Source organism: Diceros bicornis, chromosome 1, assembly GCF_020826845.1.
Source record: "Diceros bicornis minor isolate mBicDic1 chromosome 1, mDicBic1.mat.cur, whole genome shotgun sequence".
In the NCBI taxonomy this organism is placed as follows: domain Eukaryota; kingdom Metazoa; phylum Chordata; class Mammalia; order Perissodactyla; family Rhinocerotidae; genus Diceros; species Diceros bicornis.
This window is the reverse complement of record NC_080740.1, coordinates 3,345,737-3,363,451: the sequence shown is the minus strand read 5'-3', so window position 1 is coordinate 3,363,451 and position 17,715 is coordinate 3,345,737. Positions and strand designations below refer to the sequence as shown.

At 42.9% G+C, this 17,715-nt stretch overlaps 1 protein-coding gene across 1 annotated transcript in view; it reads right to left on the bottom strand.

The window, feature by feature from the left end:
* Positions 1-17,715, bottom strand: part of ARHGEF28 (Rho guanine nucleotide exchange factor 28) — a 298,793-nt gene that overhangs the window by 244,803 nt on the left and 36,275 nt on the right. Inside the window, exon 2 of the mRNA XM_058560657.1 lies at positions 1,342-1,385. Coding sequence (XP_058416640.1) covers positions 1,342-1,374 — 33 coding nt within the window. The 5' untranslated portion in view covers positions 1,375-1,385. The remainder of the gene's footprint in view (positions 1-1,341; positions 1,386-17,715) is intronic.

Below are 17,715 nucleotides of genomic sequence, written 5' to 3'. Positions count from 1 at the left end.
AGTCTGGTCTCTCCTTAGGCAACGTACATTGCCTCTTCTCCAGTGGGGTCCTCATCTAGCAGGCAGGAGTTCAAAATAGCTACACCAGGAGGTTGATCAACCATGAGATTTTATATAGCAATTGGGTTTGTGGATTTGTTTGTTTTGAGATAAAGGACCAGGGTGGAATGAATATAGCTAAGGAGGAGGAAGGTACAAAAAAACCACAAAAGACACACGTGGGCGTGCTCCAAGGTTCAGCCTTGGATCAGCCTTTTTTATCTTTAGTTATGGCTGGGCAGAGCACAACCGTCTACAGACACATTATGACCCAAGAGTCACAACCTGCAGAGAGTACTAGAAACCACTGCGTAGCCCAGGAGGCAGCTTTTTTTTTTATTCTGAAATCCATTTATTCTATCATTTTGTCTTTCTTCAGAGAACAAAGCAGAGTGCGTGTAGGGGGAGGGAGAAGGGGGTACCCCGGGTAGTGGAGTGTGGTAAGGGGAAGTGAGTAAATGTATTTCAATTGACTGAGAATTCTGGTTAAATTTGTCCAGTTCCTTGATAGTCCGTTCTATTAACAGTTTGTCCTACGTAGGATAAGTTTGAATTGAGGTCATATCCTATTCTAGATGGAGTTCTCTTGCTGAACTCCATGAGCTGCTGATTCAGAGGCCACCTGAAACCACAGTTCCCACACATACATCCGTGTCCACTCCCCACCAACACAGTTAGGTTCCAAGGAAAGAGGTTTTGCCTGAAATAAAGAAGGAAGAGAAAGCCATCTGCCGTTTTCTGTGCAGGGGCACAGTCAGTTCCCTTCCCTGTTATAGCCAGTAGCTGTTTTCAAGAGCAGAATCCTCCCTCCACCCAGAAGGCAGATCTGATGAGGAACCTCACTGGGCATCTCTGTTTCCCAGGTCCCCACCTATCCTCTATATGTCCCAGCACTTTTCCCTTTGAATTCCCATTTCACAATTTTAGCTGACACAATTGTTACTGAACCCTCCCCCCAAAAAGATATGCAGAAAACATTCTTGGCTGTTATCAGGATATTATTATAAAATATATTCAAAAATCATCCACATGAATGAACTGAGTATTTCTGAGTCCAGAAGTTATACGGTTAAAAAAAAGGTACCCAGGGAAATAGAATTAAGACTCAGACTTTGGAACCAGGAACCAACCAGTTTTAAAAGGCTCCACGCAAATACCTGAACTGCGTGGTAATGCTCAGGGTGTTGTTTTTAAAAAGCCTCAACTCAATAGTGAGGAAAACATTTCTCCCCAGTTCAGTCACATGGGTTTCGAGTCTAAGGAAGGGCCACTTAGACTGAAGCCCAATGCTTCAGAACTTACGTAAAGAGGTACTTCAGTGCAGCTCAGCTCCATGGCGTCCGCATCTGCAATGGAAAGAATAAACGCAAGCCGTTACTGCCGGAGCCCGGGGAACCAGCCCGCAGAGTGTCCTGCCCTTCCTTACCAACGTCGTCGAGGGAGGAGTGGCTCATTAGATAGGAAAATCGCAGCGACAAAAATCAAAGGATACAAGAATGAGATGCTGTCTGTATAAAGCATCCCCCCTCCTTTCTTCTTTCCCATGAATTCCCACACAAGGAAAACCTGTCACTCCAGACATTACCCCACTGACTGCTCCCAGAGAGAACGCATATCTCGGAAGGCCAAGAAAGGTCAACAGAAGCATGTTGAGAGCATCATCTCAGTTAGTCGCTTGGAGCACAGGCTACTCTCAGGTCAAAATCCACTTTTGGCCCGTCAAGGCAGGAGCCTTGACAGTTCTATTGCCTGTCTTCAAGAGGGCCAGAGGTTCCAGTTTCGGGGATTCAGGCCACTGTCACACTAACCAGCCTCTCCACCAGTTCCGTGCATCCTATCTGCCTCGGGGTGTGCCGGCCCCTTTACATCCCACACCCAGAAACCAGCTTCCAGCTCAGGAAGAAAGGAGCCAGCATCATTCAAAAGTGGTTCATTGAAGGGAGTCAAAAGGTACAAGTTTCCAGGTGTAAAATAAGTCCTGGGGATGGAATGTACAGCATGGTGACTATGGTTAATACTGTATTTTTGAACGTTGCTAAGAGAATAGATCTTAAAAGTTCTCAACACAAGGAAAAAAAATTCTGTAACTGTGTATGGGGAGAGATGTTAACTAGACTTATTGTGTTCATTTTGCAGTATATACAAATATCGAATCATTATGTTGTACACCTGAAACTAATAGATTGTATGTCAATCATTCCTCAATAAAAAAGGGGAGGGGATTCACTGAACACTACAGCAGGCCAAGCATTACACAAAGTGATCAGGAAGTGGTCCAGCCCTCGAAGAGCTCACAGATGAACAAACGAGACCTAAGGATTGGAATGAAGTGAAGAGGGGGCTGCATGCAAATCTGAACGGGGCGGACAGAGAGACCCACTGCCCCTTACCCACCCCCCACTCCCCGAGTACTCTGGGACAGGTTCTGCTCACCGGGCTCTGGCGCCTGGGCCACAGCACAACTGCAGTACTTTGGGGACCCCTCTTAAGGCAGGCACATAGCAACCTGAGTTGTGACACTAAGTACAGTAATCCCCAGAGGATACTCTTGGCCAGGAGGAAATACAAGAAGTTCTATTTTTATTTATTTTTTATAAAGTCATTTAACTTAAGTTTTACTATTACTTCATACACATGCTGCCCTTACACCCTCCCAGGTCACAAGATACATCCACACGTCATCCTGAGAGAAGACCAGGGGTCCCACAAGGCCGAGGAATGACACGGGACTGCTCCTTGGTCCCCATTTTCAACACATGGTGGTCTGTGGCAGTTTACATGGGTCCACTTAAATGGAATTATGGATTATAATCAATTTTTGATGAAACTAACCTCATAAATTAGATGAATGGCTTACAGAGTCCTTCCCAGGAAAGAAACTTCAAATTAAGGATAATACTAACAAGAATATGACAAAACTGAGACTCCCATTTCTAAAATGAATTATTCATCAGCCATGATACGAAATACAATAATGACCAACCCAAGAGCACTGACAAAGTGATCCCCAAAAATTCAAAATTATCAGGAAGACATTTAAAATACGAATGCTTACCCACTAGCGCATACCATGACCTCACCCTAAATGTGTGCTGGGCCTCAAGACATTAGCAATTTTCTCACCTGTTTACAGTGACAGCATATACAATTCCCACCTTTCACAAAATTTCACCACACTTGATGATAAAATTAGAAGATCCTTTTAAGATTTCTACTAAATAGCAAAAGAAATGCATTCAATAGTAAATGCAGTGGTAAAAAAAAAAAAGGCTGAAATATACAGAAAATAAAGCAACAAACCAAAATGCATTCCTTTATGAGAAAAACTGAACACCATTGAGTATTTTAATAAGCAAACATATTAGAACAAGTTAAGCCATGTGGGAAGTTCGCCATACACTTAGATGAAAGTACAGATGTTTTCCACCACTCAGTTTATGGTGTTTGTTAAATTTTGTCTGATAAAATATATCAAAAATAAACCACTTTTGGTGAGAATATGGAGACATATTCTGAAGAATGAATTACTTCTTTAATAAAAAAATAATTTTCGGGCTGGCCCCATGGCTTAGCAGTTAAGTGCGCACGCTCTGCTAATGGCGGCCCGGGTTCGGATCCCGGGCTCGCACTGACGCACCGCTTCTCCGGACATGCTGAGGCCGCGTCCCACATACAGCAACCAGAAGGATGTGCAACTATGACATACAACTATCTGCTGGGGCTTTGGGGAAGAAAAAAAGGAGGAGGATTGGCAATAGATGTTAGCTCAGAGCCAGTCCTCCTCAGCAAAAAGAGGAGGATTAGCATGGATGTTAGCTCAGGGCTGATCTTCCTCACAAAAATAATAATAATAATAATTTTCTATAGGAAGTATAATCGCTGATAGGGCAGCTTCTCTTAGCGCAAAATGGGAAATCCATTCACCTCTTCGTTCTCTGTCATGCAAGACTGAGTGAAGAAGAACTCGAAGCCAAAAGCATGCTGAGTTCCACAGACCTTCAACCAATGAGACTAATTTTATAGAAATAAGACCTTCAAACGTGGTCAAATCTTAACAATTTCTGTAATGAGTTGGGAAATGACCATAAAAATCTTTACCACATGAGGTGTTGGTTATATTGCAGCAAAGTACTTGAAAAAACTGTCTACCTTAAACACATACTACCTAATTTTCTTACAAAACTACATGTTCCAAACTTGTTGGTTTTTCTGAGATGAAAAGTGGCTATTCGTAGCAGATGTTTTTCTAAAAACATTTTTTCAAATAAATATCCTATCTCTTCAAAAAAGGGGTGATATTTTAATAAGAGAACAAGAAAATGCATCTCAAAAGAAACTTAGGTTATAGACAGTATATGCCATACTAAGAACATTTTGAAAAAGTATTTACACGTTTTCACTGTTTTGTGATTTTGTTGCAAAAATTATTTCAATTTTGCCACCTACAAGTCCTCACATCTGCATGCTTTAAATTTTTGAAAAAAGCTATTTTTTAAATCTTTCAAAATTAATGTTTCATGGGTTTTGTATTTTTTAAATGCATTTAAAATTTTTAAACTTCTGATTGATTTGCAGGAGTGACTGACATCAGGAAAGATGGGAATTTACTAGCCACATTTAAACAAGAAACTTTTGTGTAATTGGTGGATAGGGTTAAAACATAATTCCCTTCATAAGTGCAGCCAGCACTGCACTTCTCCAATGAGAATCTACGTATCAGAGTGAGGTATCTTTTTCAACTATGACACACTTTGAAGCCAATTTCAAAGTAAACAGTACTTTGAACCAGATATTCAAGCTGAAGTATTACAAAGTGTTACAATTATTAAACAAAGGTTTTCAAAATAATGACACATTCATAACATTAGTCTCACTGACATTATATGATTTATAAATAGATACATACAGTAAGGATACATGCTATCATTTTTTATTTGAGTACATGACAACATTTTGAATATCTGCTCCAATAAAGTAGCCTTTTCCCCTACTTGTCAGGCTATAGGTACTTCTCCCACTGATTTTCCTCCAGGCTTCGTAGACTGAGGCACGGCCCGTGGAGGGGCGAGCTCACCGGAGCCTCCTCAGTTCTGCACTGACACGGTGAGAAGGCGGCAGGAGCCGGACTGCAGTGGAGTCCAGTGTCACACAGCTCTAGAAAGCATCCAATGTCTCCAACTTTTGAGTCAGTACGAGGCCGACTGCATCCAACGCCTGCCTCGAATTCAGATTATAAGATCTCAGCCAAAAGGTGAAACATCAAGGGCTAGATGACATGTTATCTGTATTTTATCTTATGTTTAGTAACTCATATTTCATTATTCTTGCCTACTCTTTTTTTCATTTTTCAGTACAGAAATTTAAACACCATTTCGAGCAGCAATTATTTTTTCAGAGAAACTACTTTTCACTTCTTGAAAGAATAAACGAAAGTCCCCAGAGTTCTCACCCTCAGTTCTAATCCTTCCAAAACTCCTATCAGAATTTCCTACTTGAGCTGAAGAGAGAATCATTGGGGCAAATATATTATATACTCAACAAAGTAGTCAAACTTCAAGCTGAAATAGATATAGAAAACTATATTCTCATTTGGATTTTTCCAGAAGTAATTCATCTGACAGCAAAGAGCTGAAAGTTCTGTGCTCACTTGCAGGGCTGCACGGCTAAACCATGCCATGCCTCTTTTCACGCCAACTTTAATAAAACAAGTTGGTATTCGCTAGGCAAATTACAGCTGCCCAAGTTCCTCACACGCTGTAGCTTTCACTACATAAACGTCGTGCTCTACACTCCATTTTACTTCCTAAGGCTCGAGTTCTCCACTGGCAATTTCAAACATTCAGACTCGAGGGGTTTTTTCATTTTTGTTTTGTTTTGTTTTTTAAGTACTGCATTTTTCAAAAATGTTTCTTGGGAAAGTAAAAGCCAAAATATTTCCAGTCTTGCTGGCAGACACAGGGAATGATTTGGGGTCTTAGCATACAGCCACAATTTTTAAGTTTGCTCCCAAAAGGGAAAACAAATCTTATGAAAGCACGTCAAGATGCAAAAGATCCAATGTTTTAGACATATTGGAATATTATGCATTCTTCCTAATATCTTTGATTGCTAGTTAACTCTAAAGAAAAATATTAGACCATTTTCAACAGGTAAAAAGAATACTTTAAATTAAAAAGGAAAGAAAATATAACATTTAACTTATCCAGAAAAAAATCAGTTCTTGACTTTATGAAATTCTGGGTTTCTCATGTTTTTGCATCTAAATGAAATATTCTTAGACTCATTCAATATAAAACCCATGACTTTAATTTTGTCTTTGAACGTGCTAAAAATCATTGGCTTGTATGCCTATTATAAAGCCTATATTATAACAGATAATGCTCAAATATTTATCAACACTATTAGCAACCTCATTGGAAGGCTAATGATGTGTCAGCACTGTGCTATTTTACAAACACCATCTCAGAGAACCCTCACAGCAGTCCTGAGAGGAACATGCAGGAAGTCCTAGTTACTGAATCTTCATTTACAAGTCCCTACAGCTACAAGGTTACACTGAAGCAAAAGTTACCTGAACATAAAAATATTCTTAAGTGAACTGACCACCTATAAAATTACAAGTAACTCCCTCCTCTGTTCATTGTCCACCCCACCCCATCCCCACTTAATGCCAGCTTCTATTCTCCAGCAAGTCCATCTTGTACATCAACAATTTTTTTTGTAGTTGTTTGTTTTGGTCTTGGTGTGGTTACTAGATGTTGTAAACAAAATACAAATCAATTTAAAACAGAATTGGAAATCTTTTTTTTAAAAACATGAAATAAGGTTAAATAAAGTTGAGAAAAGTATTTTTGAGCATTGGAGAACTCAAATCATCAAACTATTGATCAATGAGAACGTGGCAGAGGTCCATCAACAAGTGAAAAAGAACACTCATAATGAGATAAAGGCTTAAAGATAGTTTCAGTGGTAAAGAAATAAGAACACATTTTCCTCCCTACCCTATGAGACAGTGGAAGAAGTTCTTGGGTAATTCTAATAAAAAGGACCCTCATAACATAGGATTTTGAAAATCAAATGTGATAGCATGGATGTCCTACTGTGCAATTAATGTTGTCAGAAAAATAGTCACAACTCACCCCAATTAATGTCTCACACACACACAATTGATTCACTCTGAGAATGAGCGCAGAGGTGAAAAGTCACATCAGGTCACACCAAACATGGCAGAGCCGGCATTTAAGCAGCCTGCTCCCGGGCAGTACCCTAACCACAATGCTCTGCTGCATCCTGTGGCTAAGGAAATAGGAAATAGAATACTTTTCATAATTTTAGTTTCATTTTCAAAAAAAATAAAACTCCAGGCAAGTCTTTTTTCTACCACTGCTTCCTATGAAATCTTTTAAGGCGCTTCACTTGAGGGGCCTCCCTGACACCTGCTCTCCTCAGGTCAGCCCTGTCTCCACTTACATACAAGGAAAGAAACACTCAGCAAAGTTGGACCCCTTGACTGAGGTCGAGCAGCTGGAGGTGGTCAAGCCGGCGTGTGAATCCACCTGTCTGACCCCAGAGCCCAGGCTCCCCTCAGCCTCAGCACAAGGTCCTTCTGTAACGCAAATATGGCCTGAGAGACAGCGAGGTGCTCGGCTAAAGGGCAGCACACCCCTCCCAGTCAGAAGCACAGGCTGGGGAACAGGCCATGCTGGGACACTGGCTGTGCATGTTCTAACTGGGTGACTGCCGGCCCGTCATTTCCCCTCCCTGGGCTGGTTTCTCACCTGTCAAGTACAACCAGTAACAGTACCAACCTCATAAGACTGTTGTGAGGGTTCAGAGACTTGAGAGAGTAAGAAGAGAATAATACACTTAGTGCCTATCATAATCGCTCAATAAACGCTAGCCACAATTATTTATTATTATTGCACATTAAGCATACACAAAAGGTTCATTTAAAGCATTTGAATCTGTATTTCAACTCAGAACCTCTAAATCTTAGAGTGATTCAAGTGATTCAGCAGGATTTGGGGCCAGGCAGGTCTGAAATGGACCTGCCCAGCCCAGCCTCCTCCTGACAGCCCAGAGGAATGTCCAGGAATTCTGGAGAGCACTGTACCTGAGAAATATACTATAAGCTCCACAGAATTTCATTTGATTTTATAGAGCTGAATATTCCCCTTACAGTTCTCAAGTTTGAAGGGCAGAGTAATTCCTACGGGGCAATTCTGTTGCCATCTCAGTCTGAGACCTTCTGCACTTCGAGGGAAACTTTGATTCCCAGCTCCTCACACGACCCCAGGAGTGCAGAACTGGAGTTGTATTTCACAACTGTTATACTAACTGGAGAGAGTAAAGCACAGGGAGACAGCTGGCAGGTAAGGCCAAGTCTAAGTAAAACCTGCCAATGCTAGCGCAATGGGAAGGGGTGAGAAGAGAGCATTCTAGAAACACCTACTGCTGAATACACGACGATGTGTACAGACCTGCTTCAGACCAGAGTTATCTACCTGAGCCACGCAGGTCTGAGCAGCTCTCAGTGACAGAGTCAATTATTTGGTTGAATTATTGGAGCTCAGAGTGTAGGGAGACTATCTGAAGATTAGAAACAGCAACTGTAAGTATTCAGTAGGATCTCATTAATTCAAACTATGGGGGAGAGTGGGGAGGAGGAAGGGGAGCCAGTCGGTCTGAAATGGGGCAGCCTAAGCTAGAGAATGTTTACAAAGCACAAGGAGGAGTGTGAGCTAGCTGCCAACAAAATGTTCCTCCAAAGCTGTCACACTCACTTGTATTTCACAGAATGTATTTACACACAAAGTGATTAAGCCCTTAAAAAGCTTTTTATAAGTCTATTGAACATCCTTTACCGTCTCACTTATGCTATTAACCCATTTCGTGTATCCTTCCTAGTCAGCACAAAGCCCAGTCACTCAAGTATCGTGGACAAGACACAACCCGTCAAGGCGTCAGTTTCCTCATTAGCGAGAGAGCTCTGAGGTCCCTCTGCTGTGTCCAAAAGTCAAGTCACCGTCACTTACTACATGCACAGGACCATGCAGGCTGTCATGGGAGGGATATTACAATATATAAACACTGCCCCCATCATTGATGAGCTCACAGTCTGGGTGGGATAAGACCTACCTCCATGAAGAGTCAGGCGGTAAGGAGTAATGCCATTGGGGGCAAGCAGGACGTGGTAAGTTAGTTATAGAAACGGAACTGGGGTCTCAGCACAAAGGAAAACACGGATGCACGCTATTTTTAGGAGACGCTAAGGAGTTTGACAGGTTGGAGTAACAGATTTGGAAGCCAGAGGCAGTAAAGGTCATTGGCCTCTTACTTTTCGACATAATCCTTCCCTAAAATACACTAAATCTGTGACGGAAGGTGCACAACACACTGACAGGGGCCGAGGGTCCTTTCCAGAGACCTAACAATAACACTCCTAATCACACATTACCTTTTAGTCAGAATTTTCAACAAAATCTATCCCGGCTTCTCCCGCCGTGTGCTTGACTCCCTGCTGTCCCGGCCTCTCCCGCGGGATGCGCTCGACCCCCCCCCCCCCATCCCTGCGCTTCTCCCGCCGAGTGCTCCACTTGCTGCGTTCCACCGTGGGGGAAGCAGATCGAGTTTCACGGGAGCCCAGCCGACGCCGACAACTCTCTACTGGGCAGACAGCGATCATGGCGAATTCGTCAGACCCTGCCTCTTCACCAGTATCCCATTTCTCTTGCCCACTCATTTATATAAAGCAAAGAAATAGAGCAAGAAAAATAAGTCACACATGAAGACAAGAGAGTCATGCTGCTGAAACTGAACTGACAGGGGTGAAAGCCCACAGGCCCCTTCATTTGCTGACGCCTGAAAGACTGAAGTCAATATAAGACAGACTGTTCGGGGTGTAGCTGTTCAACCTACAAAAGTTTAAAGCAGCATCTGGCTATGTCTCCCAGAGTAGTCAAGAAATGTATCGCTGAGACAGGGCCATTTGAGCCAGGTCCTCATAGAGAACCTAAGCTAAGAGCCAGCTAAGAAGCTGGCTCTTATATTGTAAACTACAAGGTTTGCCATGTTTTACCTTGATAAGCAAAGAGCAACTCTCCCTGAGTCTTATGTGGGATTGCTGTAAACTAATGCAACAGTAATCGAGCCATGAGTTCATAACATATGGTCCATCAATGGACCTTATAGAGTCTATGAACTCCATGAAATTAGACGCAAAGTTTTGTGTGTTTGTGCATTTTTCTGACAAGAGTTTATAGCTTTTATCAGATTCTCAATGGACCCCTGAACATGAAAAATGCTAAGAACTATTTTTTTTAACCATGCCAGACATCAAAGTTAAAAACTTGCTCTGTAAAAGCCCATGTGAGGGGGATGAAAAGACATGCCACAGACTGGGAGAAAATATCTACCAAAGGACTAGTATCTAGGATATATAAAGACCTCTGAAACAATCCAATTAGAAAACGGACAAAAGACATGGAAATTTCACTGACGAGGATATACAGATGGCAAATAAGCACAGAGGAAGATGTTCAACAGCACAGGCCATGAGGGAATTGTAAATTAAAACCACAATGAGAGGGGCCGGCCCGGTGGCTTAGCGGTTAGGTGTGCACGCTCTGCTACTAGCGGCCTGGGTTCGGATCCCAGGCGCACACTGGCACACTGCTTCTCCGGCCACACTGAGGCCGCGTCCCACATACAGCAACTAGAAGGATGTGCAACTATGACATACAACTATCTACTGGGGCTTTGGGGAGAAAAAGGAGGAGGATTGGCAATAGATCTTAGCTCAGAGCCGGTCTTCCTCAGCAAAAAGAGTAGGATTAGCATGGATGTTAGCTCAGGGCTGATCTTCCTCACCAAAAAAAAAAAAAAAAACCCACAATGAGATATCAATACATACCATTCAAATGGCTAAAACAAAAAACAGTGGCATCACCAAATGCCAGAGAGGATGTGGAGAAACTGAATCACTCATATGTTGCTGGGGGGAAGACAAGATGATATAGCCACTCCAAAAACTGTTGGCTGTTTCTTAACTAAACATGCAACTGCCAACCAGCAATTCCACTACTGGGTATTTTCCCTCCAGAGAAGTAAATTTATGTTCACACACAAACCTGTATGTGATTGTTCACAGCAGCCTTATTTGTAATAGCCAAAACCTAGAATCAGCCCAGACGTCCTTCAACAGGCGAACGGTTCAACTCTCTGGAGCACATGTGCGTGCATGCATGCATACATAGAGCCCCACGTACATGCACACCACAGCATATATACTACTCAGCAATAAGAAGGAGCAGACTGGGGCCAGCCTGGTGGCATAGTGGTTAAGTTTGTGCACTCCACTTTGGAGTGCCCAGGATTCACAGGTTTGGATCCCAGGCACAGACCTATGCACCACTTATCAAGCCATGCTGTGGTGGCGTCCCACGTATCAAGAAGGGAGGATGGGCACGGATGTTAGCCCAGGGCCAATCTTCCTCAGCAAAAAGAGGAGGATTGGCAACAGATGTTAGCTCAGGGCTAATCTTCCTCACACACACACACACACACACACACACACACACACACACACGGAGCAAACTATTGATACAAGCAACGTGGATCAATCTTCAGGAAATTATGCTGAGTGATCAAAGCCAATCCCGAAAGGTTACAGGCTATATAATCCCATTTATATAATATTTCTGAAATGAAAAAAATTGTAGAAATGGAAGACAGATTAGTGGTTGCCAGGGGTTAAAAACATATTAAGAGAGAGAGGAAGGAAGGCTGTTGTGATTATAAAAGAGCGACAAGAGGGAGCCTTGTGATTTTGGACTATTCAGTACCTTGGCTGTGGTGGTGGACACATGAACCCACATAGGAGACAAAATGTATAGAAATTTAAAGTCACAGGTACTAATGAATCTAAGAAACTGGGAAACCTGAGTAAGATGGGTGCATTGTAGCAGCGTCAATACTGATTGAGATATTATGCTACACTTTTGTAAAATGTTACCACTGGGAGAAACTGGGCAGAGAATACAAAGTATCTCCATATTGTTTCTTATAACTGAATGTGAATCTACAATTATCTAAAAATTGTCGATTTAAAAATATCATGCTAGGGGCCAGCCCCGTGGCATAGTGGTTAAGTCCACTTCAGCAGTGCTCCACTGCTGAAGTGAAGTGCTCCACTTCAGCAGCCCGGGTTCACAGGTTCGGATCCTGGGCGGCGGACCTACACCACTTATCAGCCGTGCTGTGGTGGTGACCCACATACAAAATAGAGGAAAACTGGCAAAGATGTTAGCTCAGGGCTAATCTTCCTCAAGCAAAAAAAGAGGAGGATTGGCAACAGATGTTAGCTCAGAGAGACTCTTCCTCACCAAAAAAATATATACCATGCTAGAATTTATGTATCCTTGTCAATTTTTTCTCTTGTGATGGCTACACAGGTGGTTTCTCTCTCCCTCACTCTTTCTCTCTGATTTTCCAATGATATTGCCATTGCTTAAGACGTTTTTAGAATTTCTTTCCCAGCCTGTGACATGTTTTGATTATTTTGCATGGCAGCAAGGCTTCAACCTTAAGAATGAATCTGGATTTTTAAAATACCAAGAAATTCAGAACAACCCTAGGAAAGAAATGTTTCTCCCATCCTAGGGAAAAAAGGTAGGAAATACTATTTATTGGTGAAAACAACATAACTGCTAAATCATGAGACTGGTTCTCTTTGTGGCGTCATGGGCTTAATTTAAGGTTTGAGATTCAAGAGAAAAAGCACATTCTTCTGCTTGAAAAACCCCTTCTAGAGGCAATGCCAAGCCACTGAAGGGTTTGAAGTGAGGCAGTACCTCACCTAGGGTTGCCTTTTCATGAGACTGACCCCAAGACTGCTGAATGGACTGGAGAAGAAAGTAGAGGCAGAGAGTAGCTGGGGGGACAGGTACATGGAAAATTCTTCTGATACTTGGAAGCGTCTCTAGCCAGAGAGGGGTTCTTAGAAACTAATTAAAGCTAACCATTCAGAGGAGACAGCCACCATCACCCCCATGGCTTCATCTGTATTTCAGGCAGAAAACTGTGGCTGTGTGCACCCTCTTCCACCTCCCCATCCCCAACCAGGCTTCAGACAGTCTTTGTAAAAACATAAAACATTCTTAAACTAGAATAGCTAGATTAGTATACACAATTCTAGACCATAAAACTAACGTGTAAAACCTGGAGAAATTCTAGAAAGATGCTTTAACATTTAGAAATATGACCTTAAAGCAAAGATTAAAAGAAATGTTTTAACCTTAGAAATATGACTACTCTCTAAATGTTTACTTTCGTTCGGCACATTTACTCTGAACTGGTATATGCATAGTACTAGATAAAAAAAGAAAAGGAGTGTTAGTGTCTCCCTTCAGGTACCTATAAATCTATTTGAAAAGAAAGATGTGAAATAGGTGAATTACAAGCTAAATTAATAGACAACTAAATACCAAAGATAATAAATTCATTTATCCTACAGATCTTTACTGAGTATCCATTATCTCCTAGGCACCGGGGATGCAAAGTTGAATCCTGTCCTAGAGGAACTGCCAGCCCAGTGAGAGGGAAACATTGAGCATATAAAATGTGTGGGCTTCAGTGAGTCCAGGGAGGCAGAAATGTACTCAGATCCGTCAGCAGCTGAGGTATCGGGCATGGCTCCCCAAGGAGATGGGGCCTAAGCTGAGTCTTAAAGAATATAGTAGGTTTTAACTAGGGGCATTTCTACCTAGAAAGGCATTTGGAAATGGGGCGGGGGTGGGGTGGGCATCTTTTTTGGTTCTGACAAGACTGGGCTGGTGGCGTGAGGGGAAGAGCAGAAGGGGGAAGGGAGCTGCTACTGGCATTCAGCACCCAGGAACCACGGATGCTAAGTGTTCTATGATGCCCAATCGATCCTGCACAAAGAACTGTGCCATCCCAAATGCCAACAGAGATCCCTGTTGAAAATCACTGAGGTAGACAACAGACGTTCACAGGCAGACCATGCAACAGGAGGACATTTCAGGCAGAAGAAATGGGCACAAGCTCATGGACGCCCAAGAGAAAGGGCTGTTCATAGAGCCATTGAGAGGGTGTGGACAGGTGGTGGTAGGAGAGAAGGATGGAAACTTGATCCATGCCTCAACAACACGTCATACTAAGTAATGTGAACTTCAAGCCACAGAGTGGCTTTAAGCAGGAAAGGGATGTGATCCAAACTGTGTTTTACAGAGATCACCATGGCAGCAGGTGAAGGATGGGTTGGAAGGGGATAGAGACCGGAGTCAGAGAAACCAAGTAAGAGACGTTGCTATTGCTCAGGTAAAAGACATTGAGAGCCTGCAAGAAAGCCCAATGTCTAGGGAGAGCAAAGATTGGGATTAAGGGACAAAACAGACAGGGCTTGGTGCTTAACTAGATGTAGGGGATAAGAACCAGGAGGAATCTAGGGTGACTCCTTGGTTCCTAGTTTGAGAAACCAGGTAGACAGTGCCATTGACAAAGATGGGGAAAGTGGAAGGAAAAGCAGATGGGGGACTTGGAGAGAAAAAAATGAATATTAGCCATAATGAACTTGAAATGTGACGACTGGTGTCCAAGGTAGGTCAAAAGCACAGATCTGGAGCTCAGGAAAGAGGTCTGGGGTGCAGAGAAAGATCTGGTCAATATGGAACGCAGTTAAGGTCATTGGGAGTAAATGAGATGAGGGAGTGGATACATACAAGTTCAAAAAGGCTTGGAATAGAAACTTGGAGAACTCCAAGAGAAAGGTGGAGGACGAAGAGCTCACAAAAGACATTGAGGATAGAGAGATAATCAGGGGCGACACTTATTAAGCACTATTTATTGTGCTGGACGATGTTCTGAGGGCATTTTAATTCATCTAATTCCCACAACCATACAGAGTACCTCCTGATATGATCCCCATTTTACAGATGGGAAAAGTGAGGCACAGGGACGCTGTGCACCTTGCCCAAGGTCACATAACTAGTAAGTGGCAGAATTAGGATTCCAACCCAGGTCCTACAATCCTGACCATCTGACTCTATTGCTACGTTAGAAATTTAGAAGGGGAGTAATACGACAAAACCTAAGAGAGGTGGAGAAGCCAGCAAATGCTGTGGGTAAGTGAAGCAGAGATAAGAACTGAGAAGGACCCACTAGAGTCGTGATTTGAGAGGCTGCGGGTCTTCCTGGCCACAGCCGTGTTGGTGGAAGGATGGGCCTGATGAGGGCGGGTGGAGCAGTGCACAAGAGGTAAGAAGTGGAGATCACCACGTCAACAACAAAGGCTGTGAGAGGTCAGGAAAAGGAGAGAAGAGAATTTGTGGTCGAAGTCATCCAAAAAGACTTCACTGGGAAAAGGGGTCATGAGCTGTGCCTTAGAAAGGAGGAAGCGAGTGAGAGCTGGCGTTCAGATGGTCTCACTGCTGAAAGCCGAGGACAAAATCATTGTTATAGTGATGGAAATCCAGCTACACTCCCCGGCTCCTGTGATCTGAACAAATGTGGCCTACATATGCTAAGAATAACAAGCACAAATTTCTATCACATACAAAATAAAGACTTGAGAAATTCAGCATTGGGGATTCAAGATTGAGACAAAAAGTACTTTCCTATAGGATAAATATATTAAAATGCGGCAGTGAGTTACAAAAAAGTCTTCCGAGTATTAAAAACGTTGTCCTGAATATTAATAAAGGCACAGAGAAATATAAGGTCCTGCCCTCTGGAAGAGACAAGGCCAAACACATGGACAGCTCACCAACAATTCAAGAGCTTAAATAGTTCTATAATAATACACAATGCTTAGCGCTTACAAAGCACAGCAGTGAAGTCCAGGAGAACGAGGACTCAAAAGGGGCCACGGTCTTCGGAAATTGGGAAGCCACTGTTTAGCACTTCTAGCGCAGTGGCGAGAAAAACGAAGTCTTCTGTCTGTCTTGATGTTAGTGGGGACCTGTGCACGCTTACAGGCATGGGGGAAGACACGAGGTGGCAAATGCTGGGAGACCCCGTCCTGGCACCTGGTGCTTAGTGGCCAGGGATGTTCAACGTCCTGTCACAAGGCCAGTGCTGCACACTGAAGAACTGTCCCGTGCCCTTCTCTGAAGTTTGGACAGATTTTAATTTTGCTTCTGATGGCTTAGGTGCGCCTTTTCCTCAAAGAGAAAAGGCTAGCCAGCCTCAAAAGGTCTCCCCCAAAAAGGGGATCCCTCACAGGATAGTTCCTACATTCTAGAAAGTCTTGCCAATTAACTATGTAATACTATCTTTGGTGTAATCCCCCAGGAAATTAGCATATAGGTTCTTTTTAGATCTACCATTAAAATTCCTAAATATTTTAGTTTAGATTAGATTTCAATTACCGAACTCATACTTCATAATATATTTCACTTTCAATTTAAAAAATAGAATAGTAGTTTTACTTCAGTTTCAAAAATATTGTGAAAAATAATTTAATGTCTGAATTTGTATCTTTCTTGTTGGAGTGAATGGTTTTATTTTCTGGCGAGTAAGTTCCTTGTTGATAATCTTCACCAAGAGAAACCCAAGAACGAGGCTGTGTCATTCTAGGCAATCTGAACTGCACAAGCGGCTGAGCAAGATTGGATGTGTTCCAAAAAATGCAATGTCTGTTGTGAGGCAGGTAGAACTTGGGCCTTTTCCCTCCTCACGCTGTTTACTCAAGTCCTCAGGAAAACTAAAAGTCCCCTTCCCAGATCAGGTTTTCTATGGCCCTCACGTAACAATGTGTTTCCTAAAGCAACACTAACCTCAATATTTTGAAAAATGACTGTTACAAAGGAACTATCTACCGTTAAAGGAACTTGGAACTAGGAACCAAATGCTACGCTTTCAGAACTTAAGGCAGCAAATGCCAAATCAAGGCAGACCTTCACATGCCATGGACTGAACTACTCTCTACCTGTTCTGGAAAAGAAATGCAACCTGAACAATTAACATGAGCAGCAAAGAATACGCAGGTGTGTGCACATCTGAGTGTGTCCCCCCAAGTTCATATGATGAAGTCCTAACCCCCAATGTGATGCTGTCAGGAGGTGGGGAGGTGCAGGTCAGGAAGGTCGAGCCCCCATAAATGGCATTAGTGCCCTTATAAAAGAGACCCCACAGGGCTCCCTAGCCCCTTCTGCCACATGAAGATACAACTAAAAGTCTACGATCCAGAAGAGGACCCTCACCCAACTGTGCTGGCACCCTGATCTCAGACTTCTAGCCTCCAGAACTGTGAGAAATAAACTTCTGTTGTTTGTAAGCCACCCAGTCTGTGGGCTTCTGTTATAGTAGCCCAAACAGACTATCCTGGAAGGTAGTCTGTGACTCCCCTCTTCGTCCCACCACTCCTGCTTTGGGGACTTGGGCTATTTAATAAATCTCTTGGGGGCCCGGCCCAGTGGCGCAAGCAGTTAAGTTCGCGCACTCCGCTTCGGCGGCCCAGGGTTCACCGGTTCGGATCCCGGGTGCACACCGATGCACCACTCGTCAAGCCATGCTGTGGCGGCGTCCTATATAAAGTAGAGGAAGATGGGCACAGATGTTAGCCCAGGGCCAGTCTTCCTCAGCAAAAAAAAGAGGAGGATCAGCAGATGTTAGCACAGGGCTGATCTTTCTCACAAAAAAAGAAAAAAAAATAACTGA